The sequence below is a fragment of the Cyrtonyx montezumae genome, unplaced genomic scaffold (assembly GCF_038088225.1).
Source record: "Cyrtonyx montezumae isolate F1298 unplaced genomic scaffold, pur_monq_1.0 scaffold_6, whole genome shotgun sequence".
Taxonomy (NCBI): Eukaryota; Metazoa; Chordata; class Aves; order Galliformes; family Odontophoridae; genus Cyrtonyx; species Cyrtonyx montezumae.
In genome coordinates this window covers 10,417,422-10,444,102 of record NW_027072067.1, presented here as the reverse complement: position 1 = coordinate 10,444,102, position 26,681 = coordinate 10,417,422, and the positions used below count along the sequence as shown (strand labels likewise).

At 41.9% G+C, this 26,681-nt stretch overlaps 1 protein-coding gene across 1 annotated transcript in view; it reads right to left on the bottom strand.

Annotated features, from left to right (window-relative positions):
• Positions 1 to 26,681, bottom strand: part of FANCD2 (FA complementation group D2) — a 40,778-nt gene that overhangs the window by 2,042 nt on the left and 12,055 nt on the right. Inside the window, exons 14-40 of the mRNA XM_065749699.1 lie at positions 26,195 to 26,338; positions 25,081 to 25,215; positions 23,607 to 23,738; positions 21,504 to 21,611; positions 20,598 to 20,707; positions 19,154 to 19,214; positions 18,521 to 18,646; positions 17,537 to 17,610; positions 17,293 to 17,433; positions 16,033 to 16,133; positions 15,617 to 15,732; positions 14,849 to 14,957; positions 14,581 to 14,679; positions 13,395 to 13,504; positions 12,183 to 12,329; positions 10,694 to 10,810; positions 10,058 to 10,186; positions 9,750 to 9,865; positions 7,871 to 7,984; positions 7,212 to 7,339; positions 5,636 to 5,735; positions 4,230 to 4,352; positions 3,373 to 3,466; positions 2,744 to 2,815; positions 1,656 to 1,694; positions 995 to 1,069; positions 165 to 239 (exon numbers count right to left, since the gene is read on the bottom strand). Of these exons, the coding sequence (XP_065605771.1) occupies positions 165 to 239; positions 995 to 1,069; positions 1,656 to 1,694; positions 2,744 to 2,815; positions 3,373 to 3,466; positions 4,230 to 4,352; positions 5,636 to 5,735; positions 7,212 to 7,339; positions 7,871 to 7,984; positions 9,750 to 9,865; positions 10,058 to 10,186; positions 10,694 to 10,810; positions 12,183 to 12,329; positions 13,395 to 13,504; positions 14,581 to 14,679; positions 14,849 to 14,957; positions 15,617 to 15,732; positions 16,033 to 16,133; positions 17,293 to 17,433; positions 17,537 to 17,610; positions 18,521 to 18,646; positions 19,154 to 19,214; positions 20,598 to 20,707; positions 21,504 to 21,611; positions 23,607 to 23,738; positions 25,081 to 25,215; positions 26,195 to 26,338 (2,895 nt within the window). The remainder of the gene's footprint in view (positions 1 to 164; positions 240 to 994; positions 1,070 to 1,655; positions 1,695 to 2,743; positions 2,816 to 3,372; positions 3,467 to 4,229; positions 4,353 to 5,635; positions 5,736 to 7,211; positions 7,340 to 7,870; positions 7,985 to 9,749; positions 9,866 to 10,057; positions 10,187 to 10,693; positions 10,811 to 12,182; positions 12,330 to 13,394; positions 13,505 to 14,580; positions 14,680 to 14,848; positions 14,958 to 15,616; positions 15,733 to 16,032; positions 16,134 to 17,292; positions 17,434 to 17,536; positions 17,611 to 18,520; positions 18,647 to 19,153; positions 19,215 to 20,597; positions 20,708 to 21,503; positions 21,612 to 23,606; positions 23,739 to 25,080; positions 25,216 to 26,194; positions 26,339 to 26,681) is intronic.

Here is a 26,681-nt window from a genome sequence, read left to right as displayed (position 1 = left end):
TCAGCTTTTTGGCAATTGACCATCACTATTTCATCTCCTCTCACAGCTTTTGCTGTAACTGACACACTGTAAGACCGCAATCAGAACCTGGCTTTGCCCTGGAAAAGCAGGGAAAAGGATAACACCTCCTTATGAGAGCAGTTTGCAGAGCAATTGGAGCATACCTTAGAATGACCACACATGTGATGGAGTTGTCTGGTACTCAGCTGCAATGTTTTCAGCAAACTCTGCACATCATCCTGCAATAAAAACATAGCCCAGCAAATCATTGTCAAAGCATTTTTTCCACAAGGGAAAAAAGAACTAATGCAGGAGCAGTAGTCTAAGTAAAACTTCTAAAGGTACAACTCAGAAATCATCAGATGAACATGATGACCCAAAGGAGAACTGCACTGTGCACATGGCAACTGAAGTAGGACCACATAACCTATCAATGAAAGCAATTAGGGGCAATTAGGAGCTCACGTTTGCTATAGAAATGGTTATTTCTTAGTGGGTTGGATGAGATGTGAAGCAAAAAAGTCTCACCAGTAAAGGGGCATTTCCTTGCAACAAAGACAAGGGAACTTGAGACTGTCCTTGTCTATCTTGTGGTACACCAAGGTTGGTACAACATCTGTGGGTGAAGACTATACATCTGCAGTTGGAAGACTTTTTTGCAAAAACATTCTCCCTCTGGACTGCAAATCCTCACCAAACTGTTGAATGTGACCTTCCCACTCTGTGGGGGACACCACTGTGGTGATGGTATTTGGAGGAGATTGAAAGGGTTTCCCCTGCTATCAGCCATCCAGCTTTGCCAAAGGTTCTTGGCAAGCTGGGAAGTAGTGCTTGCTGAGGGAGCACTGGACAGACTACTGAAGCAGGGCACAAAACAGCTGGAGACATCAGACACATCGCTCACTGAGTGTCACAAGTGTGTTACGTCAAGGTGTAACAGAATCAGTCGTGTTTCCCAACTGGGTCCAGACAGTTCTCTTTCCAAAGCACTTACCCTATGTTTTTTAAAGCTATGGTCCAGGAGAGGCATGGCAAGCTTCAGAAATGCTTCTACAAAGAGACGGCCGTACTACCAAAAAGGAGAAATATTGTAAAAGGCAAGTTTAAATTCCTTTTCAAAGAATCATCAGGAAGTCATGTAAGATAGCCATACATTCTTTCAAGCTACCCTGGAGACTGTTCTCATTTGGCAAAAAAACTATTATGAAATACACAGGCTCAGTAAAGGGTCTCACTTGAATCACTGAAAAGAGACTAAAAAATATACAGTCTCGTAATTGTACACATCCCTGGTGTTACTAGCAAACTGGCAATAGAATGTAACTAAAAATTACAGTCACTATAGAAATCCTGGTCGTAAAAGGGAGAGTTGCAGGGAGATTCATGGTCTTCCTGGGCTCCAAGGGAGACCTGCTTGTTGTGATGATGTTTTCTCTGACTTGAAGTGCTCCAGGGAAAGGAGAGAGGGGAAAGGGCTTAAGCCAGCAGTGGCAATTGCAGCAAATTCTCTGTGGTTGAGCCATCCAAGGACAGTAAGTGGAAGAGTATAGGAATATAAAGGTATATATGCTCCTTGCAGAGAATTCAGTAACTTCTCTGCTGCACTGGCAGTAACAGTTCAGAAAAGCTGATGCTTCAGCAGCTCTCTTGCTTACCTTCAGGCAGATACTGAGTACAGGCCTGCTGTCAAACACCTATGTGGGCAAGAGTTAAAAAGAGCCAGATAAGTCTGCAAGACTCAAGGAAATAATCAAGCACAGCAAACAATTAAAAATAGTCCTCTGTTGCATGGCATTCATTAGCATGTGACACCTGTTCTAAGGCAATATCCATTCTCAACTTTTGAAAGGGAGCATCTTCAAATGTGCTCCCTTTTTCCCGTTTACAGAAATGTAATGGTTGTCAGACAAATGCTCTGCAGGATGGCTACTCAGTCATCTAAAGAGAGCAGGGAGGCACAAAATCATCTCTGTGATTCTGAGGCTCTTAATAGCCTGGGAACTGAGAGACTCAGCCCAGCTGATGGGCAAGTAACCACGTAGCAAAGCAAAACTGTGGTGTGCAAAAGAATGTCTTTCAGAGGAAATAGTGAAGCTATTATGTTAACAGTGCCAGCTGGGAGAAGGCACCAGTTATCACACAGCTGTGGTCTAACAACAAGCAAAGGAACTGAATAGGTGGTCTCAGCTCTGCTCTGGTTTTCTTCTAGTCCAGGTTTGCTTATGTATTTTTTGCCGGACACCAATGCTATAATGAATTTGTGAGCAGTTGAACTGACATAGCACACAGGTGTCAGCAAGTGCTGGGACTGTACCACGGTGCTGCTGTGGACTGCAGAAAAAACACCGAGTTAACTCTATCGTTTTATGCTCTCAGAAGACTGGTGCTGTGAGAGAACGTGGAGTGCAGGCTGGGTTCCAGTGAATGCTGCTATACAAAAGCTCAATTCACAAGAACTCATGAGCTGTACTTGAAAAAGCTTGATTCTGCCTTTGTACAGACTTTTATTTATGTGACAACTATGTTATTAAGATGTGCAGGCTGTAAGAAATAGAGAGAGCTAAAGGGAAACCCTTGTGCACAGGTTACAAGCCTTTATTTACCACCTCCAGGCTGTTCCACCAGCACAATGTCCCTCACATTTTTCCCATGTGCTCAGAAACCTAGGTACACTGGGCTGTGCTGGGAACCACAAGGCAAAACCAGAAAAACATCACACATCATTGTCACCACAGATCCTCACCTTGACCAAGTTAATGAGGATATGGAAATTCCGCACAGCGATGTTCCACTTCAGCAGCTTCTCCAGTTGCACCTAATGGGATGCAAGGGGACAGTAACCCAAAATGGTGCATTTCCTCTCACTTTGTGGAATGCTCTCACTGCGTTTGCTGTACTCAAAGCACAATTATTTTGAAGACAGAGGGACAAAGCTTTACCACAGGCAGATCAATCACAGCAAAACCACTTGGTGGCAATGCCAACCTCATCAGGACCCACACGCCTGATAATGCGAAGGGATAACACGCTTCCTTACTTTTAGAAGGTCTTGGTTGGAAAATAATATTGTGCAGCCACGCAGGTGTGCAGCCCACCTGCACAGCATGTTAGTTTTTGGATTACTACCTGTTTTCTCTTTATAGCTTCTGATTGATGTACTGGATTTTTAGGTAGGGCAAAACAGTAACAAAAGGATGCTAGTCCCATATTAACCTGTGTGTCAGTTTGGGCTGCTTAATGAACCTCTCTGAGTGCATTTCCCAGACTGTATTCAGCTATAGATTCCTTTACAAGCTGTAGATCTTTATTAAGCCATCCTGTTTAGCTTAGGTCCTTCTCCCCTCTATGATTCCACTGCATTTGTTTTCCTACCTCACTTGAGTCTGATGGTTTCCCAGCTGGGATGCTTTTCACTGAACTCTCTAGCTGAGCCATCATTACTCTGAAGAAAACTGGGAACGTCTGTCTGTGGAGAAAGAGAGAGCAAAACTGAAAGCCATCCACAAGCATCTGGATAAACTTGTCCCTAAAACAACGTGGAAACTCAGAGATTGTCCCACTGGGCATCCTGCTTAGTAGAAAATCCCAGGAGATTAAGGCTAGGGCTCATAAGCACATATAGCCCAAGCAACCATGCAGATAGAGAATGCTGGGTAGTCACTACCACTTCCCCAGTATAAATTATACAGACACCTTCCTCCTCTCTGTAGCCTTGGGAGTGCACAAGTTTGCAATTCATAGCATAAGATGACTTTGGTACCCCAAAAGCACATGAATTTTGGCTATCCCTATGTAAGCCACACTTAATTGCTGTGCTGGCAGCAAGAGTACCCCAAATCCACATACAAAGCTTTTGCAAACTTCATACCATCCCAAGATTGCTTACAGCCACCCACGTCACCAAAAGTGACTTTCAGCATGCTTTCTATCGCTACAGTAGCACATAATGGAGCAGCACACATGACAACAGCTCATCCTTCACATGAAATGGCTTGCAAATAAAAAGCTCAACATTGTATCAGTGCACAAGGACATATCACCTCCACTTAAAGCTAATCATTATTTACTAATCTATTGTGGACTGCCAAAAATGTTTTAGGAGTGTCCAGAATTGCCTGCAGCAGTATTAACATGAAATTATAACAGACTACAAAATATGAAAATAAATATAAAAGTAGAAAATGCCATTGTGCATCTTGTGACATTCAGATGTCTACTGACGTAATTACCTGCTCAGTGTGGGATATGTAGAAGAAAATCCATCTTTGGCAGAGTTGATCAATTCAGGAACACCAACACTGGAGATCTCTTCTATAGCTTTCAAGATGTTATCTGTGTGCTCCAAGTAGACACTAAATCCAAAGCCAACTTAGTTCATTAGTAAATATTACACAGAACAACACAGCAAGTTCTCGAACTCTGCACTACCTGTAACATAGCCTAAAATTGTCTGGCTCATTCTTAGGCCAAAAGCAAACATAAGTAAGAGATCCAAAGCAATATGGTGACTGAGAACTGGAGGAAAAGCAAATCTCACTCCTTCCTTCAGAAAAGATCCAGAGAACCACAGGCTAGTTAGCCTTGCCTGGATTCCTGGGATCCTCCTTCCTGCCCTTACTGCAGGTTGGCATTGCATTCACTAACATCCAGTGAGCTGGGACCTCCCCAGTTAGCTACAACTGCTGATAAATTATTGAAGGTGGCTTGCTGAGTACCTTTGGGCCCCTTCTGTACTCTTGGAATCCTGTCCAGCCCCACAGATCTGCATGTGTTCAAGCAGTGCAGTAGGTTGTTATTTCCCTTTGGATACAAAAGGCTTCACTCCACTCCCTGTCTCTGTCTTCTAGCTCATGGGATGGCTATCCATCCCGAGAACTGTTAGTCTACTAATAAAGAATGAGACCAAAGGCAACATTAAGCACCTCAGCAATCTCCTCATCAATCATAATCATGCTTCCCTGCACATCCAGTAAAGGATGGAGATTCTCCTTATCTTCCTCATTATTTATGTATTTACAAAAGCATTTTTATTGTCTATTACTTTAGTGGCCAAGTTAAGCTCTAGCTTGACTTTGGGCCTTTTCATTTCCTCCTAGCATAAATCCACGTTTGTAGTCCCCATAAGATGCCTGTCCCTTCTTCCAAAGCTCATAAACTCTTTTGGTCCAGGGCAGCCTGCTCAAGGAGAGGCTCTGTTGAAGGAGGGCAGTTGGAAGGGATCTCTGGAAATCCTTTGTTCCAAATTTCACCATCCCGTGATTCTATCTCACCTAAAACTCAGCCCTGTTCTCCTTGGCTTTGGTGAGAGCAGACTTGTGCTCAGTTTTATGAAAACAAAGCCAGAAACTTGGATCCAGGCACAAGTTTACATATACATTCACACGAATCTGTAGATGTGTTGATGTACACTGACAACCTACAGTGCAGCAAACACAAGGTCCAAGCACGCTTCTATGGCCAGTGACTAACAGAATTCTTCCCATCACTTACTGTCTTCCAATGATGTAGAAACAGTGCATTAGGCCAAACTGCATGAGGATTATGACCAAGAGGAGATGTTCCTCTGCAACACCAGTAACTGTTAGAAAAAGTTATACAGTGCCTTCATGTGCTCATACAAAAGCTTGAGTCTTACCAGAGCAAAGTATGCAGCGCGCTGTTGAAGTGGCTGCCCTTCTCTCGGTCCCCACCAGGCTTCATCCATGACTGGCAGAGGAACTGCTTTGCTAGTGAAGCTGTAAAGGGTAAGGAATGATTTACAGAAGGAATGGGATGTGTTTTGTTTCCCAAGAATTCAAAACAATTTTCTTCTTCTATAAAAAGACAATGTGTCCAAATGGCTTATCAAAAGATCACATCATCACCACCCTTCTGTATACCTGAACTTTGGTAAGTCGGGATGTATTTTCACTAGAAAGCAATGTCACAAGCTAAAAGATGTTTAGATTAGATATAAGGAGGAAATCATTCATTATGAGGCAGGTTTATAGGTTGCCCAGAGAAACTGTGGATGCCCTATCCCTGGAAGTGTTCAAGGTTTTGAGCAGCCTGGTCTGGTAGGAGCTGTCCCTGCCTGTGGCAGAGGGAAGAGGCAGAACTGTGTTTTGGTCCCTTCCAACCCAAACCATATCACAGCAACAGAATATGCGCACATCCAGTGTGCTCCCAGTTTGAAATACCATTCATCAGAAGCCATCCACCTCCCACTTATGACAAGCAAAAGGTCTTTGGTAGCTCCTATAATAAGCCAAGTACTTAAATAAGGCAATGTGCATTAGGACATCCATTCCTAAAGATGGATTTCCAATAACAAGTGACTTTTCTTTTTGGCCACAGCTCTGTAACAGTGAACAGTAACTGGCAAACTTGAAGTTTACAGATTACTCAAATCAAAACTTCTAACAAACCTGTTTCCCTTCTGCAGAAATGCCGAAAAACAAAACCCATTTTTACTAATAATGTTATTTTCTGTCACAGTCTGTGAGTAGCTCTCCCCTCATGGGAGCGTTATAAACAGTAAAAATCCCACTGAAGTAGGGAATTTATCATTGAGTAGCCACAAGTATCTGAGAATAACAAATGCTAGAGACAACTCAGTGTGACAAGGTACAGCTGAGAGGGATGGCTGTCTTTGTCATACACAAAATCAAGAATTAGAAGTGGAGACCAACTACTTGTCTTGTATACTTCCCTGCAAGAATGCCCATGCCTCATCTCCTTGAAGGCTATTCTTCTTACAAACCTGGTCCTAATCCCTGAGAAGGGCAGTTGTCTTGACTGAGATGCACAGGATTAGCAACAGATTTTTTTTCCCTCCACTCCAAAGTAACAGCTCTACTTGGACAGTTTATCTCCACAATTTTTGGAAATGAAGCATCACAACATAATGAGCTATGCGTGCTTACTAGGAAGTTACATCCAATTACATCTGTGACCAGATCCATAATTAGCAGTTAAACGGAACAGCAAAATTATTCATGGAACTCTTAAAACCTGTGAAGCTCCAATTTAAAAAAAACCCTAACCACAATAACTGGAGTTTGCCTTTCTGCATGATACTGAGGCACAGCACTAGTACCAAAGAGCTCCCAGTAGATTTACTGTTCTTTTTACTAACTGCTACAACTGATCATTCAGAGACATAACCAAGATTTATGAGCAAAGGATAACAAAAAAAACTAATCTAGGAGAAAAGGTTCTTCACACATTACCCATTTTCTCCCTCCTCTGGCCAGACATTGGTTTTTCAGAGATGGCCATCAGGAGCTGAATGAGGATGAATGCACACTGGAAGCTGGGAACACTCCGCTGGAAATTCAGTAGGTACTGGAAACTCTCACTGGGGAATGACAGAAAAGCAAAAGGTGAAGGCAGCATAGGTATGGTGATCTCCCACAAGCACATAAATAAAACAGGAGTAACAGATGGGCTCAGATCCCAGGTCTCCCTAAGCTAGCAGTTATCTGTAGCATTACCATTCTGAAGAAAGGGTAGCAACCTCTAGGAGACAAAAAGTCAGTTGCTGAGAAACCTCTCCTAAGCCCTAGCTGCTCTAAGTTTAGCAACATCTTTATACACTGCTTTTTCCTCACATTCCTATAGTTGTTTTAACTACTCAGAACCCATTAATTCCCTCTGTGAATCCTACTGTTCTGCTAGTTTGACATAGCACACTTACACATGTCCCACTGACTAACACATCTTATAATCCTGTAGTTCCATTTTATTGGCTCTGACTGCACTGCCATTCAATTAACTGCAAACCTTTCTGTTTAGAAGTGGTGCCATCTCTAAGAGAGCACCCAAACACACATTAGTATATAGGGTTTGAAATCTATCATTTTCAGAGCCTGGAAAATATTGACTGTACCTTATCAGCTCCTCAAGAAGAAGAAATTCTGTCTCTCCTGGCTTCAGCCTGTCTGCAAGTACCTGGAGAGCTGACCTGAGCAAGTCAGAGTTCTCATGCTGAGAAAAACCATTCCTGAGGGTAAAAGAAAGTCCAGTTCAGCATCAGACTATGATGAGAGGTATCTGATAGAAAAGCATATTTGGGCAGATGTTTGCAACAGGGATGTTTGATGCAAAGAAGACAATACACCAGGAAGAGCCCAGCAACATGGATGGTACAGCAGGCACAAAAACTGAAAGCTGATTTTAACTGCAAGCTTTGTCCATTACAGTTTTCCAGGGAATACAAAACCTCGTGTACACAGGTTACCAACTTTACAGTTAGAATTCAGATCCAGATTGGAAGGGACAAATCATTTCACATAAGCAGAACTCCATACACACTAAAACAATACTATGCAGACCTGAACAATTAGAGGATGCCTATTGACAGTTGCTATGCAAATGCAGTGGTCACCTCTTAAACAGTAAGTAGAAGCCTAACAGGAAAGAAAATTGTCTTTCTTCATTAATTCTTTGAACTAGCACTGTCTGTGAAATCATCCACTCTGAATACAAATTCTGGAAGCACTTGGATGGCTCCATACTCTACATCTACACATGAACACAGGGGTTTGATAACAGTAAAGATCAAGTGCACCTTTAACACAGAAGATAATTAATGATCGCCAACAAATGAGAGGTTGATGAAACATTAATAGAAGTTATAATTTGGTTGCTGGACTTCAGTGGCTGAACACCTAGCTCCAGAATATGGCTGCTTTTTTATACCAAAGTAGAACTATGTTACCCCCTATCCAATGTAAACAGTAAACTCATCTTGAGCTGCCTGTGATGACAAAATGAGTCAAGTTCTTTTGTTTACAAGACAGGCAGAGTAAAGAACAACCAAATCATAATGCCTAGTGAGAAAATGACCAATTTGGAAACAGCCAGAATGCCAACAGGGTCCCTGTGACTTTAGCAGCAGCCAACAGGAGAGGCACACCTCACTAAGAAGCAGAAGAGACACCATCAGCTGCTTACCTTTGCACAAGACATAAAAGAGTTCTCCCTGTTTAATTTTGTTTTGTTTTAAAGAAAAACTAGAAAATTCTGCTAAATCCTAAAGAAAATTTAACATTTACTAAGCATTCAAAGTTCAGGGAGTGCCAAAGGCATGTTTATTTGCATTCTGCTGCTTCCTTGTCTTGCTTTTTTGCTCTTTTTTTTACACTTCCTACTACTTCCGAAGCACAACCAAAGTAAACCACTTTCCACACACAGATCTAAATAATGATTCAGAAAGAGACTGTGCAATGCTATCTGGAATTATATTAACAGATGCAGAAGTTAATTCAGAGCGCACATGCATTTACAGTTTGGCATTTAAGAATCTGGATCAGCAGCAAAGGCTTTCATCAATGAAATGCACATTAGTTCTTTCCAGTGAAAAAAAATTAAGCCTTTCATTGCTCAAGACTCAGGCAATGACAGTTTAGCATGAGAGTTACTGGGCAAGAAATTTCTAGATCCATATGCAGAATGAGAGTTGCACAGTGAGTTGTGCCAGTATGCCACTTATGTCAGTCATCATTCAAAACAATGACACGGGTTAATGCACTGAATGCTGGCCTGTTCTATGCTCCCCACTACTCTGCATTCATTCTTAATCATCTACTGGTTTTGTTCAGGGAAGGCAACTATGAAGCATTTGAATGCCTCCAGCACAGCAGTGTGCAGCTCTGTACAACTGATAGGCTGCTGGTTGGGTAAAAACACTTCACAAGAACATGAAAGGGAGGGAGCACACAGACTTTGTTCACTTATGGGACTCATACCCTTTTGTTTAAACTCACCAGGCAAACAGCAAGCGAAAAGTTAGTAGCAGGTGGTAGTAACAAGAGGACATCAGCTGGTACTCCTGAATGTTCACTCCTGGTTCATCTGCCACACCCTGGTTTGGTATAACTGTCTTTAATACAGAACAAACCATTCATTAAATACTAGTACAGGAGAAAACTGTAAAAGAATACAATTCTATAAACAAAATGCTTAAACTCTACAACACATCAAAGCCCCACAAAAAAACAAAACCAGATATACTGCTAGAAGCAACAAAACCTGATGATGATTTTTTTTTTAGTCAAAATTGCTGCTCACTGACCTGGAAGTAATTGTGCATGTTCTCCATGTGATTACACAGTGGCTTTAGTAGCTTGACTACACACACAGCAACTTCCTTAGGGGATCTCTGACAAAGGTGGGAAAAACCAGTATCCTTGTTGCCTCTTTCCTGCAGCAAACCAAAATTTTAAAGTCATTTCAATCTTACTTGAGAATAATTTGAGAAGTCATCATCCAGAAAACTGAGGACTCCTTGCACTCAAAGTGTTATTTCAAAGAACGTGTAAATATACAGAGGAAAAAAAAAAGCCAGAAAATTGATTCCAACAGCTTCTGTCTGCCTAAGCTGAGCTACTTCTTAAACTGCAGAATTAGTTCCTCCAAACCAGGCAGGGAAAACTGTCACCTGAGTTTTGGGCTCAAGATTTTTCTCTCAGCTGCATGCCCTTTCCTGAGATACGCAGAGAACTAGATGCTGCAAACACTTTGGTGAGTGATGTACAACAGAAGTCTCTTTTGAAAGGGCAACTGCTGCTCTGACACACAGCTGGAAGTCAGACTGCCATTCAACTGTAAGGTGAAAAGAATTCTGGCAAATATTTAGACAGGAAAGGCTGGAAGCCACTGATGTGCTCTACTAGCCTGGGTCAAGCCCATCAGCTGCTGCTGTACGCACCTTTAAGAAGGGCACCCTCCTAGTGGAGCTTGGAGTCAGCACATGTTCCAGCTTCCAGCACATGTCATCCAAAAGAAAGTAGAGTTCATCAGGCCCCAGCTGCACAACTTCACTAGCCTGCAATTGCAAGGAAGAAAAGCCAGTTCCAGGACTCAGCAGCTAGGACTTGATGCTCACATTCACTCCCTCGGTTTCCAGTTATGACTCCTGGCTTAGTTAGCCTCAGCCAGGGAGCAATTGGTGGATTCTGGATTTTTGTCTTCCCTGTTACAGTTAAAGGACATCAGTTCTGGTTACTCAAATCATGAGGTGGATCCAGTGCTCTGAATTTAGTGCAGTAACACCCAGCTACTGAGGGAGAACATGCTTGTACACTGAAGTTCAAAAACCACAGAATCACAGAGGTTGGAAGGGACCTCTGGGTCCAACCTCATGCTAAAGGAGGAAAAACACAGGAAAGAATCCAGAAGCGTTTTAAAAATCTCCAAAGGAGACTCCACAATCTCTAAGTGCTCTGTCACCCTCACAGTAAAAAACTTTTTCCTATGTCCTGCATTCCAGTTTGTGCCCATTGCCCATTTTCCTGTCACTGCACACTACTGAAAAGAGCTCTGCCCCACCCACTTGACTCTCATCCGTTAGATAAATACTGATAAGATTCCCTCTCAGGGAATGACTTGAAATAATGCCACATGGGCCAGGAGATTTGTCAAACAGTCTCACAAGTGGTTTGTGTCCTGCATGCGTGGCAATAGCTGCCCTGCAGCAGGACAGGCTGCACTCTACACTACTTCAGCCTTGTTGCACTTCACTAATCCTATGGTTGCACAACAAAATTAGACCCCAGATGGACTGAGCCTACAAAGAGTAACAAAATTAAGGGCTTCTGCTCTCCATATCTATAGTAATGCATAGTTTTATATAAGTTTTCAGATGGTAAACAGGACTCTGCCCAGTGAGGGCATATCCATGACAGCCATCTCACTTTTGCATCCAATTGCCCATCTAACAATGACTTGAGACACCCACCTTTTTGCAACATGGCCTTTGATGCCATAGGTTCTTTAGAATAGGAAGGGCACCTCATAGTGTTTTCATGAATGTATACCTTAGCATCATTCAATATTAAAGCCCTCTCCTTTCCATGAAGTATACACACGTTACACTCTATCTTTTTGCCTTATACCTAGCGGGTGACAAACTTGCTCACAGAAAGGAGGTTTGGACTAGTCAACCTCCAGGTGTCCCTCCCAACCCCTAGATACACAATATTCACATTTCTTTGGTTTTAACATTGTTTCCATACTGCATGCATAGTGTGAACAGAAGTCCTTTTTATCTCAGCACCTTGAATTACTTCTGTTTCTTTGGAGGCAAATTCTCTCCTGTCACCAAACTCAGTCCTGGATCAACAGATCTTAAAATCAACTTTTCATTCACTGTAATGAAGCGAGATGCCAAAGCCACAGAGAGGCAATAGATAACTCACTTCTGTGTGCATCTCTGTGTCCAGGATAGACTTCGTCAGCAGCCCACAGTGGAGTACAGAGAACACTTCCAGGTCCAGCTCTCGGAAGTAGGGGCGATAACTCTGCAGCTGTGCCAGAGGGTTTCCTGTCTCTCTCTCAGCAGCACTCTGAAAAATGAGTGGCAGAATTCAGCTTGCAATCTGCAAGACTTTGCTCAAATAAACTTATTTCTTTCACACAGCCTCCCTATAGTCTTGTTCCAATTTGGCAAGAAATAAGAAGATTTTTGCAAAAACTAGCATGGAGATGAATATATTCAATCAGAAGCATTTTCATCTGGAAAAACAAAACAAGAAAGGAAACCAAAATATTTTTGCTTTCTCCTTTCTATGAAATAATGGCCCCCATGAAAATCATTCTGGACTGATGAAAGACAGCATCCCACAAGCACCATAAAAGATAAATGTTTTTATCTCTGATAAATACCAGGGTGACAAACCATGGCATGCTATGCTGCTTTTTGGTCCCAGATCCATGCATTCCTAAGAGATTCACTCCATGCAACCTTGTCACATGAACTAATGTACATTACTTGTGGATTACACAGGATTTCTGGATTTTGTCATCCCTGGATTACTCTGGGACCAATATTCTCCTTAGCTAAAAAAAGTTATATCCATTAATTTCCAGAACTATCAAAGACTTCATTCATCATAACTTAAGCGACTTTGTTATTGTACTTGACTTGGTTTTCATATCTGTACAGCAGCACAAAGACAGGAGAAGCATACCAGCTGGATCAAAAAAGTGGTAAAACAGGCTCTGAATATCATTCATTAGCAACAGTGAAGTGGTAGTTGTGCCTCGTGGGATCCTTATGAGATTCCAGCATCTGGGATGCTGAGTCCAAAGCCAGGCACACATCCCTGGCCTCTTTCCTTCAGCCAGCACAGACTATGCATTACAGGCATGACAATAAGAGCTTGCTTCAAAGAACAAGAAAGAAGACCCAGCAATTCACTAGTTGATAGATTTGGGAAGTAGCTTTTAGTGCATGGTGAAGGAGAGAGATATAGTCCTTACAGGGATCTGTATTTTCCAGATTTATCTCAGTTTTTGACTTGAATCTAGGAACCTCACTTGCCTAAAGTAATTCAAAGCTTCTCTTTCTATGTCTAGTTCATTTATCTTTGCCTTTCCTGCAAGACCTCAAGGGTATAATATACACCTACCTTCTCCAGCTCGGAGAGCTCAGTATCAGGCTGGTTTCCATCAGAACTTTCATCTGCCTGAGAACGCTCTGCACTGCAGGCTTTGCTGCCATCACTTTTGTTTTTCTTTCCTTGAAGAAAAAAGCAGTCAGGAAAAAAAAAAAAAAGGAGGTTGCACTGTGTTCCAACAGTGCTGCAAGGTAGGGAAACAGTGGAGGCTGTACTCCAATCAGCCCTAAGAAAGCACAGAACACACACAGGTTGCAAGTCACGAGTAGCCAGGATCACAGCCCAAAAGAAAGTCAAATGCATTTGGGACTCTCAACTCTGTAAGCAACTCAGGAAAGGGAATGCTCAGGGAAATTTCCATCAAGTGTATGTAAGCCTGGCCACTGGGTACAGACAGCACGTGTGTTAAAACAATGAAAAACTAACCTTCAAAAAAGCAAGCAGCCAAAATAACTTACTACACAATCACAAAGGATATAAGTTCATAAGTTCATAAGTTCATAAGGTTGGAAAGGACCTATAAGATCATCTAGTCCAACCATCCTCCTATCACTATCTCTACCCAACTACTAAATTAAGTCCTTTAGCACCTCATCTAAACGCTTCTTGAACAGCGCTAGGGATGGTGCCTCAACCACCTCCCTAGGCAGGCCATTCCAGTGCCTGACCACTCTTTCAGAAAAGAAATATTTCAGATATGAAATAAAGCAGCTCAGAGTGCAAGTGAGGGGAGAGCTTCTCCTCTGCAGCAGCAGGGAAAGGGTGAAGGAAGCACTTCCTCATGCAGGAGAGCCATGACAAAGTTCCAAAGAGATCATTTAGGAACAGCATAAAGAACAAGCATTTGCAAGGCAGCTTGAGCCACTGGCTTAGAACCAGACAGCTGCATCAATCCCTCAAAGGCAGAACAATTTATTCTTGCATGAAACACTTCTGTCAGGTGAAAACAGTCAGCAAAGGCAGTTATACAAACTATTACATACTGAGCACCAGCTTCCCCAAGGAGATAGACTACAGAGAACGTTTGAAATCAGGAAGTTTTTTAACACATCCACATCAGCTGAAAGAGGAGTTGATAAGATTTCAAGCTAGACAGACAGTGCAAGGAATTCTGTGTTATGCATCACAGCAGCACAATGGCTGCATCAAACTCCTCAACATTACATCTGGTTCTTTAGATGTTACAAACTTTCCTTACCATTTTTTTTTCTCCCTGGACCACCAGTATTAATGGACAGTACTCCCTCTGGAGTTTCAGAATCAAAAGTAGCAGGAGGTGGGACATAGCCAGGGGTCGCTGAAAGCCAAAAACACAGACATTTGTTTAATTCAGCTCCTGAATGACAAAATACAGGCAAGTACACATCTAGAGGAAGTAACCCATCTTTCATCATCCCCACAAAAGGGGAGACAATATATTACATGACACAGCTGAGGCCCAGAACATGCAAATATTTCACATTCACCTGCTAAGCATTTTCCTAGCACATTCTGCAGCTCTGTGATGTTCTGTAGCCGAGTCAGAACCTTCCCCTTCATCTCAGCATCTTGTTGCTGGCAGAAGGCATTTACAACCTATAGAGGCACAAAACAAATTCACTGTGAATTAGGGAGATGTGTGCTCACTTTTACTATTTTTTCCATTTCTAAATAGCATCCTTACATCCTGAATAAGCAAACAACACTCAGCACAAGTGATCTCTCTGACTAGATCCAGGCTGCAGGAATAAAACTCTTCAGAAGCCCCTAAAAAAAAATGGACATAACTGATGTAATCTGAAAAGTGATTTCTTTCCTCAACCTGTTAGTTTCTCCATGCTGTACTAGCATGAGAGCAGCCAACCTTTTTTTTTCCTCATGCTCTTCCTCTCCTCCTGGGGCTACCAATTACACCTCATAGCTTAGACATATATTTGAGAATTACCTTGCAGCAACAGAAGTGATTTACAGACAAAACTAAGCCACAGTGTACAGGCTGAAACTGAGTAGCAGATGGCTAGGCAGTCTTTTAGAGCTTCTGAGGTTCTACCAGCTAACAGCAGAGTTGCTGTTAGCAGAACGATAAAACAGAAATGAAGAGAAGACCACAGAGAGATCTCTAACATCTTGCTGGAGAATATTTCCAAAAGGCAAAGCTGTTCCTTTGACAATTGCATCCCTGAAGGCTGAAGTTAGTGTGTTTAAGTGTCACTCCTCAGTGCCACTCGAAAATATGCAAGCAAGGCTCTACCCACCTCACGAAACCAATTCAGCGCATAGAACAGGAGTGAACACAGAAATTCCCGTTCCTGCTTGGAGAGAGAGTCCAGCTTCCCTTCCACCTCCAGGTCAGTCAGGTACAGAGGGCAACCTGGGACAGAATAAACAGAACACACTGTGCCACATTTGCTACTCATCCTTTTCTCTTTGCACAGACAATGACTTCCCAAAGCCTATAACAATTCCAATGACTATTTGAAGCAAACTCCACTACCCACTCACCAGAAAAAGCAATTGTCTCTCCTGCTACCCTTTTACTTTATGTGCAACAGAGGATCTCAGCCTCCAACATAAACTGCAGATCTTTCCCCATAGATGCAGAAAGTCTTTGCCAATATGCAATAGGAGCAAGTCACCCAGATGGACTCTGTACAAGATTCATTTTTCATACCTAATAAGGCATCAATCTCCTCCAGACTTCCATTGTTTTGTTCTCCAGTGTAGAGTCTGAGCAGTCGGAAAGAGGGCGATAGGCATATTGGTGACACTACCCTGGGGGAGGGAAAAAATAACATTAAAAATAAAAAGGAATGGAGTTGGTCCTCCTACGCTTTATATCCCTCCAAAAAGCTTATTATTCTCCCCTTGTGCTTTGTGTCCTCCCCATGCCATCCAGCCTATGCCTTTGATTTTGTTCCTTGCAAGCTGTAGCAACACAAAGCAGAAATGCACCATATGGTTAAATATATATGTATATCATTTATCATCAGTTTTCTGGGAAAGCACATGGTCAGAGGAACAGCTGTACTGAACCAAAAATGGAGTCAGATTTATTTCTAGTAGAAACCAAAGCTGAACGCCAAAAAACTGTGCAAAAGGCACCTATCTAGAGTGGAGAAACCTTCCTGAATATTTGTTAGCATCTTGCTACTTACGGCTCTCATTCTGAGTAAGGAAAATCGTTATTTTTATATTGATGTATATAAGGAAACTATACTTTTTTTTATTTGGTATAAATTGATCCTATCTTTTTTTTTTTTTTTACATACAACTACAACCTCAACAAAACCTTCTGACAATGAATTATGCAGAACATGAAGCTTATAGTTAGAAGACTTCTATTATTGGTAATTTTGATGGCCCATCGTTTAAATTATTTATTACTCACTTCTACTTTCATTCCCTGAGAAGAAAGCTCTTGTTCCTCAGTCCCATTTCACTGGTGACTGCATGTTTGTGATCTCACACATTTTTCATTGTCTAAGTACAACTTAAAGGTGAGAATAAATTGCATACTCTTGATGCAAACTAATTCCTTGCTGGTTTTATTTGAGAATCATTGCTCAAAACACAAATCTTGACACCTCAGAGTTGCCTATCCATCTCAAGAAGGCATTAAATAACATGGTAACACTGGAGAAAAGAGCTACTATTCTCACATGACTGATGGAAAACAAAGTGGATGCAATGTGACTTACTCAAGACCACCTAAACAGCCTGAGTCAGAACAGGCTCCAGGTCCCCATCACATGCTTATGCCTCTAATCTGGACATGTCTAACAGTAAGGATAGGAACACTGAGAGCTGGCAAATCCTCTGTCCAGCTCCTCATCAAGCACTTAAGCAGCCAGGGCTGGCCACAGTTCACTGCATCAAATGAAAATACAGTTCTTTTAACTGTAGTATGACTGCAAGATAAGTGTCAAAGCACCTCTTCTTTGGGTTACTCATTTCATCAGCAATCCTGCCAGGCTCACTCTGTGACACCAGTGGTAGGAGGTTAATGGCAATTGCTCCCTGACTTTCATCTTCATCTAGATTATACAAGGACTTCACTGGGAACAAAAAGGATCTGCAAGAAAAGACAGAAAGAACAGTTGAAGGGATCACCATGTTAACGCACTCAGCTCTCAGTAGCAGAAATATTACAAAGGCTTAGCCAGTGCTCAGCATACCCATCCACTGTGGGGCTGAGATCCACCACAAAGTCACTGGGAAAGTCCTCCACCAAACTCTTCCCAAACTTATCCTATAAAGAGCGGAAAAAAAAATAATCAACAAATCAGTTCAGTGAAGCAAGCTGTGACAATTGCAGTGGAAAAGGCAGAAGATAAGGCCAAACAAAAGGACCTTGGAACAGTCACAGCAGTAAAACCCACTGCTTGCAAGGAGAGCCAAAGCCTGACTTTACAGAGACACTGTCAAGGATAGATAACCAGAACCAAGAAGAACTTGTATTACTCTTGCTGGGAGAAGGGAAAAAAAACATTCATCTTTTGCTTTTCCTTCAGGGAGCGCTCAGCTGGATGCCAGAAGACTGTTTTTTCCAGTACAGGGCTACAAATGATTGCCAGTAGTTCACAGCTCCCCAGTCACCATCCCCTGTTCTAAAACACAGCTCCTCTTCTCCACAACCAGCTACTGCAAAAGGCACAACGATTCCAACAAGAGAAGAGTCCTTGCTCTTCCAGTTACCATAAATCTTTAGGTTCTTCAGTATCAGACAGCCTTAATTGCCTGACCAGAAGCCAATTGTGATATGAAGTTTAAAGCTCTTTCAGGTTCAACCTTTGTTTATGGATATCAAAAGCCTACTCTGAAACGTCAATTAATTTCCTTTTAAGAGGCTTCCCTCCTTCCTGCTGTCATATGTAAGTTCACATATAGGAAGCTATTAAAGCATAAGGAGGAATCTGTGAATTAAAAAATGAATTAAAATTCATGTTTTTAAAAAACCGCCTCCAAAAAAACCCAGAAAGATGAAAGAATACTTTGTATTGCCTCAATCTCTTATTGGAACCTTGGGTATCCCTACAACAGCAACAAAAAAAACAGTTCTCAGACTAGTGTGAAAACCACTGCCCTGCCCATATTTAAAATGCATCATCTTTCTGAAGAACACATTTCAGTGATAAAGTTCAAAATAATCTGCAACATACCAGGAGCTGCAGGTCCAAATTTCCCTTCTGCTTCTCAATCAAATTGGCAAGTTCATCATAGTAGAGAGCCAAGACCTCTGGTGTTTGCTCACAGCAGAAGCCAACAAGGTCCAGCAGCGTAGAAAGCTGAAGGGAGAGAACAGTTAGTAGAACAGGTAAAGAAAATGGACAACTAAAACTTTTACCTTAACTCCCCCCTTTTTGCATTCATTTATTGGGAGGCATGACCAAAGCTTCAGCTCTAGTGTAACACAGCCTGTGGCTTTTGCAGAGATGCAGTTCACAGAAGGTCCCTCAAGGGCCTAGCACCACTCCACTATGGAACGACACAGAAGAGATCTTCCCATTTCTTTCCTTTGTGTCTGAAATAATATCTGGATAGCAGACTTCACTAGGTGGCTGCAATACTGCACGAGTGCTATCTTAATACAGGACTTTGTTTCTCCCAAACAATTTTTAATAGATTTTTGGCTCTGTAATTAATATACAACCATCTCAGGCTGAGTAAAGCTGCAGTAAAGCTGCCTGTCAGACACACAGTGCTTTACCTAAAAATGTGCCTTCAGTAACATTCTCCTACTGACCATACTCCCCTTCTGTCCCACACTGCACACACCCATTCTTGGCACCCACCTGCCCATCACAGTCGATGCTCAGCTCAGGTCTTTCCAGCGAACCACCCTCTGCTTCATTTCTGAAAGCAAATGATAACCTTACTTTTGTGACAATACTTAAAGAGATGCCAAAACTCATCACACAGAGAAATTGACTGGAGAATTACATGTGAAAAAAGACACGCTTTGGATCAGTATTAAGAAAACACCTGCTGCTGTTTGAGTCCCTTGGGACAAGGCTCAACATCTAATTCAACATTATGTTTTTTCTGACCTCTAGACACCCACCCTTCTGAAGGCCATGTAGCCTCACCTCACCATGGGCCCAATATCTGCAATGGTACATGATGCCAACTACTCACATTCCTGCTGCTTGTTTGCAAGGCTCAGAAGGGCAGTTCTGTCTCTGATAAGTGAGCTCAAGAGTTTACCTCCTTCAAAGTATTTCTGATGAAATCTGACAGGATGCCAGGAAGGCACAGAGACCCAATGCAGTATGAAGATATTTCGCAAGTGCCAGCAGACAGATTTTCCCCAAGCACTTGGGTCAGGCTTCAACCGGGAAGGAATATCCTTGTAGGTCAAACAAACAAGTTCCCTAGGGATTCAAACCTTTTACCAAGAAACAGAACACATTTCACCTGCTGGGGTCATCCATGTGCATTTAATCTGGCAAACTTCTTGCTGCTGAATGGTGCTTGACGTGCTGATGACCCCGCTCCTGTGTTGCTCTTTTTTGCAAGTAGTCTGCATTTTAGGACTTTCTAAACCTCTTCTTGAAATAACTATTTTATCTTGTCCTGCTTAGACTCAGGCCAGTGCAAGCATGACGTCAGTGCTATGGGAGCAATTATAAGGATGTCCACTAACCCAGGACCTGCAGATGGGCTTTTCTCTTTATGCAATAAACAGCAAGTTAAGAAGTGCAAAATCAACAATCTACACCATGCTTCCAAACACAGATCAAATGTTTCTATTCTAAGCCCTTTAAATTTTCTTGCAGTTGTTACCAGGAGTTTGCCTGGCTCATCAACACTGTCTATAAATTATTTATTCAGTACATTGGAAACTGTCAGGTCAATACCTAGCACAGAAGTAACATTTTTTCTTTGTATTTTCCCTTTAGACTTCTCTGAATTAAAACATAGGGCATATTAGACTATTCAGTCTTAGTTCCATAAGTTGATCTGCATTCAGTCCACCACAGCACTCAATTTATTTTCCCCAAGTGTTAGTTATATCCCACCAGTGCTAGTCAAGGCACATGTAAGCACTAACAAGAAAGTCAGGATGCCTCCATGATTTGCAGCAGAACACCAAACATTGCAGTTTGCAGGTAAGAGTTAAGTTATTGGATTTGAGCAAGATGTGCATGAGCTAGGAGGCAATGCCTTCCTGCCACCTTTCCCTACTCCAAGTTGTCTTAAAGTAAACTGAATTCACCTTTGTACATTTTCTCTCACCTTTTTAATGCCACACTGCCCATCATGGTAACGGCACCAATAATCCCCATCTGTTTGTGGTTGGGAACAGAACTGGAGAGCCACTTCCTGATCACCATGTGCATATCATCCTAAAAAGAAAGACACAGCCTGCATTGTTACAGAGGGACCTGCGCCCATCACTCCGTTCTCTCAGCATCTTCACCTGATGTTTTTTTCCAAAGGCTGCACAGAGATGGTTGATTGGGATTACAACCTTGTAGACCAAATGTACAACCCGTGATTTCCTTTGTAATTAACATAATGGTCAAAACTGTAGGTAAGGTTGAAAACAGCATTGTAAGTGCTCTGGCTTTGCTCCAATTACCATCCAGTCAAGATTTCTTCTACAGTTCAGAGAAGAATATGTATTAAGAAATAGTAGATATTCTTGCAGTCCTCCACACACACGCTGCAGCCACGGAGCTACCTTCCAAAACAATGTCAACTGAGAGGCTCAGGGATGGTTTCAGGTGTAGACAGAAAATATCAGTAGTTTCTGGTGAAAGTCCAGAAAGAGCTCTCACAGCCAACCTGATCTCATGCTGGCAACAGACCCTCTTCAACTGAGAGGTTAGATCAGGGACTGACATTGGTCTCCTTCCACTAACATTTCTTTAACATTTAAGAAAGGTAGATTGATAGAAGAGGGCCCTTCTAGAAAAGCAAGGAGATACACAGCCTCTGTGGTGAGCCCTTGCTGTACAGGACAGCGAAGTCTGAAGCTGCAGACTAGCTTGCAGTCAGTTGTGGAGGTTATTAAGCTAAAGAACATCTTGACACCAATTGCTGGTCATAAATGAGCTACTATTTGTACAACACTAGAACTTAGCCCAGCTAAAAGAACCATGGCACAGCTGCACTCCTTTCTGTTGCATCCCTGCTTACCTGAATATAACTTCCTTCTTGTCTCTGGCTGAATGCTAGTGTGCTGAGAATGTAGAAAAGCTTCCGGATTTGGCATGGATTCAGTTTCTGCATAGAGTCTAAAATGGTCTGTAAGAGAGAAGCCACAAACTAATTCAGATACATCAAGAAATCCCTCCCAAATTCCAGCAATTGTCAGTCAACGAGCAGCCTGTTAACTCTACCTTTTTTGTATGTGTAGGAAAAGCCTGCTATGAAATAAACAAATGCAGAGCTATTGCTCCAGCCTTAACTCTTGCACTTCACAGTATCAAAAGCTGAATGGAGAAAACTATCTGGCTTCTGCAAGCCTTTGGGAGTGCTCCAATCCCATTAGTGGCAACTGTTTAGCTTCAGATTTCCTCAGTGATCAAAGTATCTGAGAAAATTAACAAGTGAATTTGCTAATTTTGCTAATATATCCAACACAAGCACTGTAATAACAGCCAAGCCTTTAAGAATTTAGAGGTGACATCTTCTGTGCTGAAGAGCACCCTCAGGATATTTCTTGTTCTAAGTACTTCAGTGAAAGTAGTTCAATCGTTTCCCACAGCACTGCTGGCTTTTCAACTACTGGCAAAGCATTTCGCTAATTTTTATTTTTCTCCTACAACTGTCTGACCTTGAGCAGGATTTAGAACAATTTAGAACAAGGCAATGAGTATGACAAGGGCAACTGCAGGACTGGATACCCACTTTCTGCCATCCCTAAGAAAACTCTTCCAGTTTTAACACTATGAAAATCGTTTGGGGAGATCTAGATAATGTTTCCATGTTAGGGAAACTCCCTTCACTGTGTGAAGTCTGCTGGCCATCTGCAGCCTTACAGATCTTTTTACAGATAACTGACTACTGTCTCAATGAGATGCACATCAAACACGGTACACTGCAGGTCCCTGAGGTGTGGCCAGAACATTCATTAATGCTTTTCATATAGAAGCTTAGGTAGTGCATCAAGGATTAGCCCACAGAAACCACAACCTGTAAAAAACCTGCCAGGAAAAGAACGTGCAAACAAGGTTAGAAGGTCAGTGTGTCTCAGCTGAATGATCTGAGCAAGTGCTCCCCACCACGTTTCTGTCAATGCACTGAATGAGGAGGAGGAGTTCTACGCTGTCTGTTCCAAGGACAGCTTCCAATCCTGAGTCCCTAACGCACCCCTGCTCTGCCAGAAAGAGGTGAGTCCCATTTCTCCATTTTATGGACTAAACATGACAGACTCCATACAAATTCTTATGGCAGACCTTCACATCCCTCCTCGTAGCATACTTAAAAAAGTTAATTTAACAATCAATCAACTTAACAGTGAGAAGCACTCCACTTTCCTACAGCGTGTACTTAGACTACAGAATTCACTGCCACCAAGTGGGCAAATACAAAAAAAGAAGTCAGAGGAGTGGGAAAATGCACATGCCCATTATCCCTGAAGGGTAAATACAGGGTCCTTAAACTACAAATCACCATGGGAGGGTGTTCAGGCAGAATAATGCTACATGCTTGCCTTACTATTTTGTTCCCCACACGCTCCACTTTTACTGCTTCTGGAATCTGGCAGTTGTGCAGGTCTGACTCTGCTTGTCATTCTTAAGAGTCAAGAACTCAATATATTTTCTCCCTATTGAGTACTTTCTTATTTTAAGCTTTAGTTCCCACTCTTACTATGAGTTTTGTTTTATGAATCAAAACACTGGCAGAGTACTGACCATCTTCCAACATGGTAGAAGACACGGCCCACAGAGGTGGCAAGTTTTTGCCAAATAGCTCGTGTTAATAAAGATATGTGTAAAAATCATTTTCCTTCTGGCCACAGATGTCATTCTGGACCTGAAATACACATTTTCTCTGTTTACAGGGAAGAGTAACTTCTTTTTCTAGCCCAATTTCCAGTTTCAAAAATTCATACTCTAATCTTACAGCTCACACCTCCAGATCCTTTTTGCACTGACCACTGCATTTCTCAGAACAGCTTTACAGATATAGATTGTTCAATTATGGATATTTCTGAAGAGTATGGACCTATTCTGGATGTGGGACAAAGCGGTGAAAGGCTCCTGAGATGCAGCATACCCACAGATCTACACGTACCTTCACGAAGGTGGCATAGCGCATCAGCAGAGATGTGTGTAGGATCACTAAGTCAGTCAGCACATCCAGAGAAATATCCAACTCTGTTTCATTTCCACTGCATACATGAGTCACCAAAGCACATACAACCTCCTAAGGAAACACCCCCAAGAGAAACTGTAATAAAATATCAGCAGAAAAAATGCCTGCCCTTGTTCTGCCTGCCCCTATGTTCTATTCACATGAATATATGGATTGGCTATAGATAATCATCTTGAAACTCAAACATATTATTCTCTCTTCTCAGTTCACTTTCTAATTCCAGATAGTCACAGTATTGGCTTTCTCCATAAACTGAAAAACATTCAGGCTGAAGAAGAGTTTTTAGAAGCTTTTCTTCACCATTTTTCCCCTGCCTGCTTGCTAACACTCCTGCAGCTTGTGCTCTTCACTACTACCACATAAGATAATAAAAACCCACATCATTTTCACAGGTGCACAGAATGCTTCACCTTACCCAGGATAACATCACCTTTAACTGTACCATTTCCAGTGTCTCAACTTTGACAACAGCTGTTCAGAAGGACATTTATGCTTCAAAAATCTTTCTGTTGGCCTTACTTCAGCTGGCTTCCAGACACAGATGTCTCTGCAATCCCATCTGCTGGGATTCAGGGGAATCTGGGGTTCAGGGACTTCCCTGCATCATCAACTGCTAACACAGCCATCCTCTTTGGAAATTCCTAAGATTTCAAACTATTACTAAACTCAATGCAGACAACATTGCATGTCTCCCAATCTCAAGCTTTTCTCAGCTGTTTGTTGTACCAAGTAAAATAGATGGAAGGTCGCAAACAGCCTTCATTGTAAACATACTGTGCCCCAAAAAAGTGCAAATACATTCAAAACATTGCAGAGCTGTCGTTGGTCCCCAGATTTTCTTATCTCACACTCTTCACCTGGTCTGCAATTATTTCAGAAGTAGTTGGTCAGAGCTCTGAGGGGAATCTGTGTAAAGGTTTTCAACACAGTAAGTTTTCCAACGAAAGTGTTTCAATATGAGTCATTTTGTGGGCTTTTTGTTTGTTTTAATAGAGGAGCTCAAAGTGATTAAGATAGAAGTAAGAATTTATGAGTAAATCTCTGTGACCCTGAGGATCAGTCTAGCTTTCAGGCTACAGCTGAGTAACACTGTTTGCTTCCTGAACTGCAAAAAAGAACAGCACAGTCCCCTCTGCTCCATATAAATATTGTTTTTTTGTTGTTTTATTATTTTGCCATTTCTGAGACCTGCCTACTTGCTCCCTACTCCTCTCAGCAGTCTCTGTGCCTCAATCAGTTGCTACCAGAGCTGTGATCTCCTCAGCATACCCCACAGCACAAATATCTCTCTTACAGGCTTCCAGTTGTCCTAAATCCCGTCCTCTGAAGGATGAAGGCACACGCTCTCAAAGCATGAGCACACACAGAACAAATGCCATCCATCACACTGTACCTGCTGGCAGTAAGAGTCAAAGACTGCAAAAGCTTGCTTGTACATGCAGCTGCCAAAGGAGACTACAGCTGGGTGTGCAGAGTGCAGAAATGTCTGGGCAAGTGATAGGATTGAAGGGAAGAAATCCTTGATAACCTGAAAAACAAAAATATAATACAATCTGCTACAGCTCATCTCAAAAACTTTGTTTAGGTTAGTAGGTGTTGCCTTTTCTGGCTGTTCTGTCCAGCAGAAATGGGCAACAAGAGCAGATAAGGTAGACCAGAACAGATTTCTCTAGCCTTGTCCACACAAAGAATTTTCAGAACGGCTAAACCAATCTGCCAGATTGCAGAGCTCACAGCAGGATATCCCTTATCAGTGACACCATGGAAGCAACTTCACAGTAGCACATCACAAATCAGAAGCCACAGGACAGACATGTTCATGGCACTACAGAAGGATTCTGTCGCATCAAGATATTCAGAAAAATCAAAATTACATTTTAAAGTTAGCTTAAAGCAGCTTTGAACAAGCTCTTATTCACCTGAAGGGACCTCATTTACTTTAACTTAACTTCTTCTGGAAGGGTTGTTAAACTAAAACTGAATTAAAAGCAGTTACGTTCAGAATAAATAGAATATGCCCACTTATGCTACTAACACAGGTTATTTTAAATTCCTAACAGTGTTTTTCATCTACTCTCCCTACTCCTACCAACAGCACTGTAATGCTTTTCAGTTTTCAAAACTCCATTCAGTTTTTCAGATATTTTGTGTTTTCTCACAGTGTTAGGCAAATACATACCATACACACATACATATACAGACATAAAAAACAGCACACAAAAAATGATACGTTAACATATTGACTCCTAAAAATACAGTGGGAAATAACAGCATGGCAGGAGACCTTAGGTATATAACAAAGGCTGAGAGATTTTGCACCAAAATAAAGAACTAAAAAAACCAACAAAACAGATGACAGTTCACAACAGTGGGCATGTGTCCTGGGAGACCGATTAGTGACAAAACTCAGAAGTAGACATAATGAAGCACAGGATTAAATCATCATCTGACAGGATATGTGAGGGATGAAGGAGAAGAGGGAGTCCCAGCATATAATCAGCACTGACCATGGAATGATTTTGGAAAGCATTCTGCATCAGCTGCTCTGGCATGCAGCCCAGGCGTATTTTGCTCCTCAGTACCTTCTCAGTTTGCTTCCTGTTCTTGCTGTTTGTAGAATGGATTAGCAGCAAGACGATCAGATCCAGAACCTTCAGGAAGAAACAGACACTAACCATTATGCTGAAAAGACAGGAGACATGCTGGACAACTACACACACTTTGAAATCAGAATTAAGAAGAAAACCAAGAGACCAAAAAGCCCCTGACAGACACAGTTACAGCAGATCTCTTATCAGTTTGTCAGGAGAGATGTGAACTCTGTCTCTTGATATGTGGAAGGGATGAACTACTAAAGAGTTACAACAAAATGGATTGCTGTTACAGTGGCAACAAGCTCAACACCAACAGAGCCACCCAGGCAATATCACTGGTGGTCCCTACTCCAATTAGAAAAAAATCTTTCCATATACGCCCATAGAGAGATCTATGAGC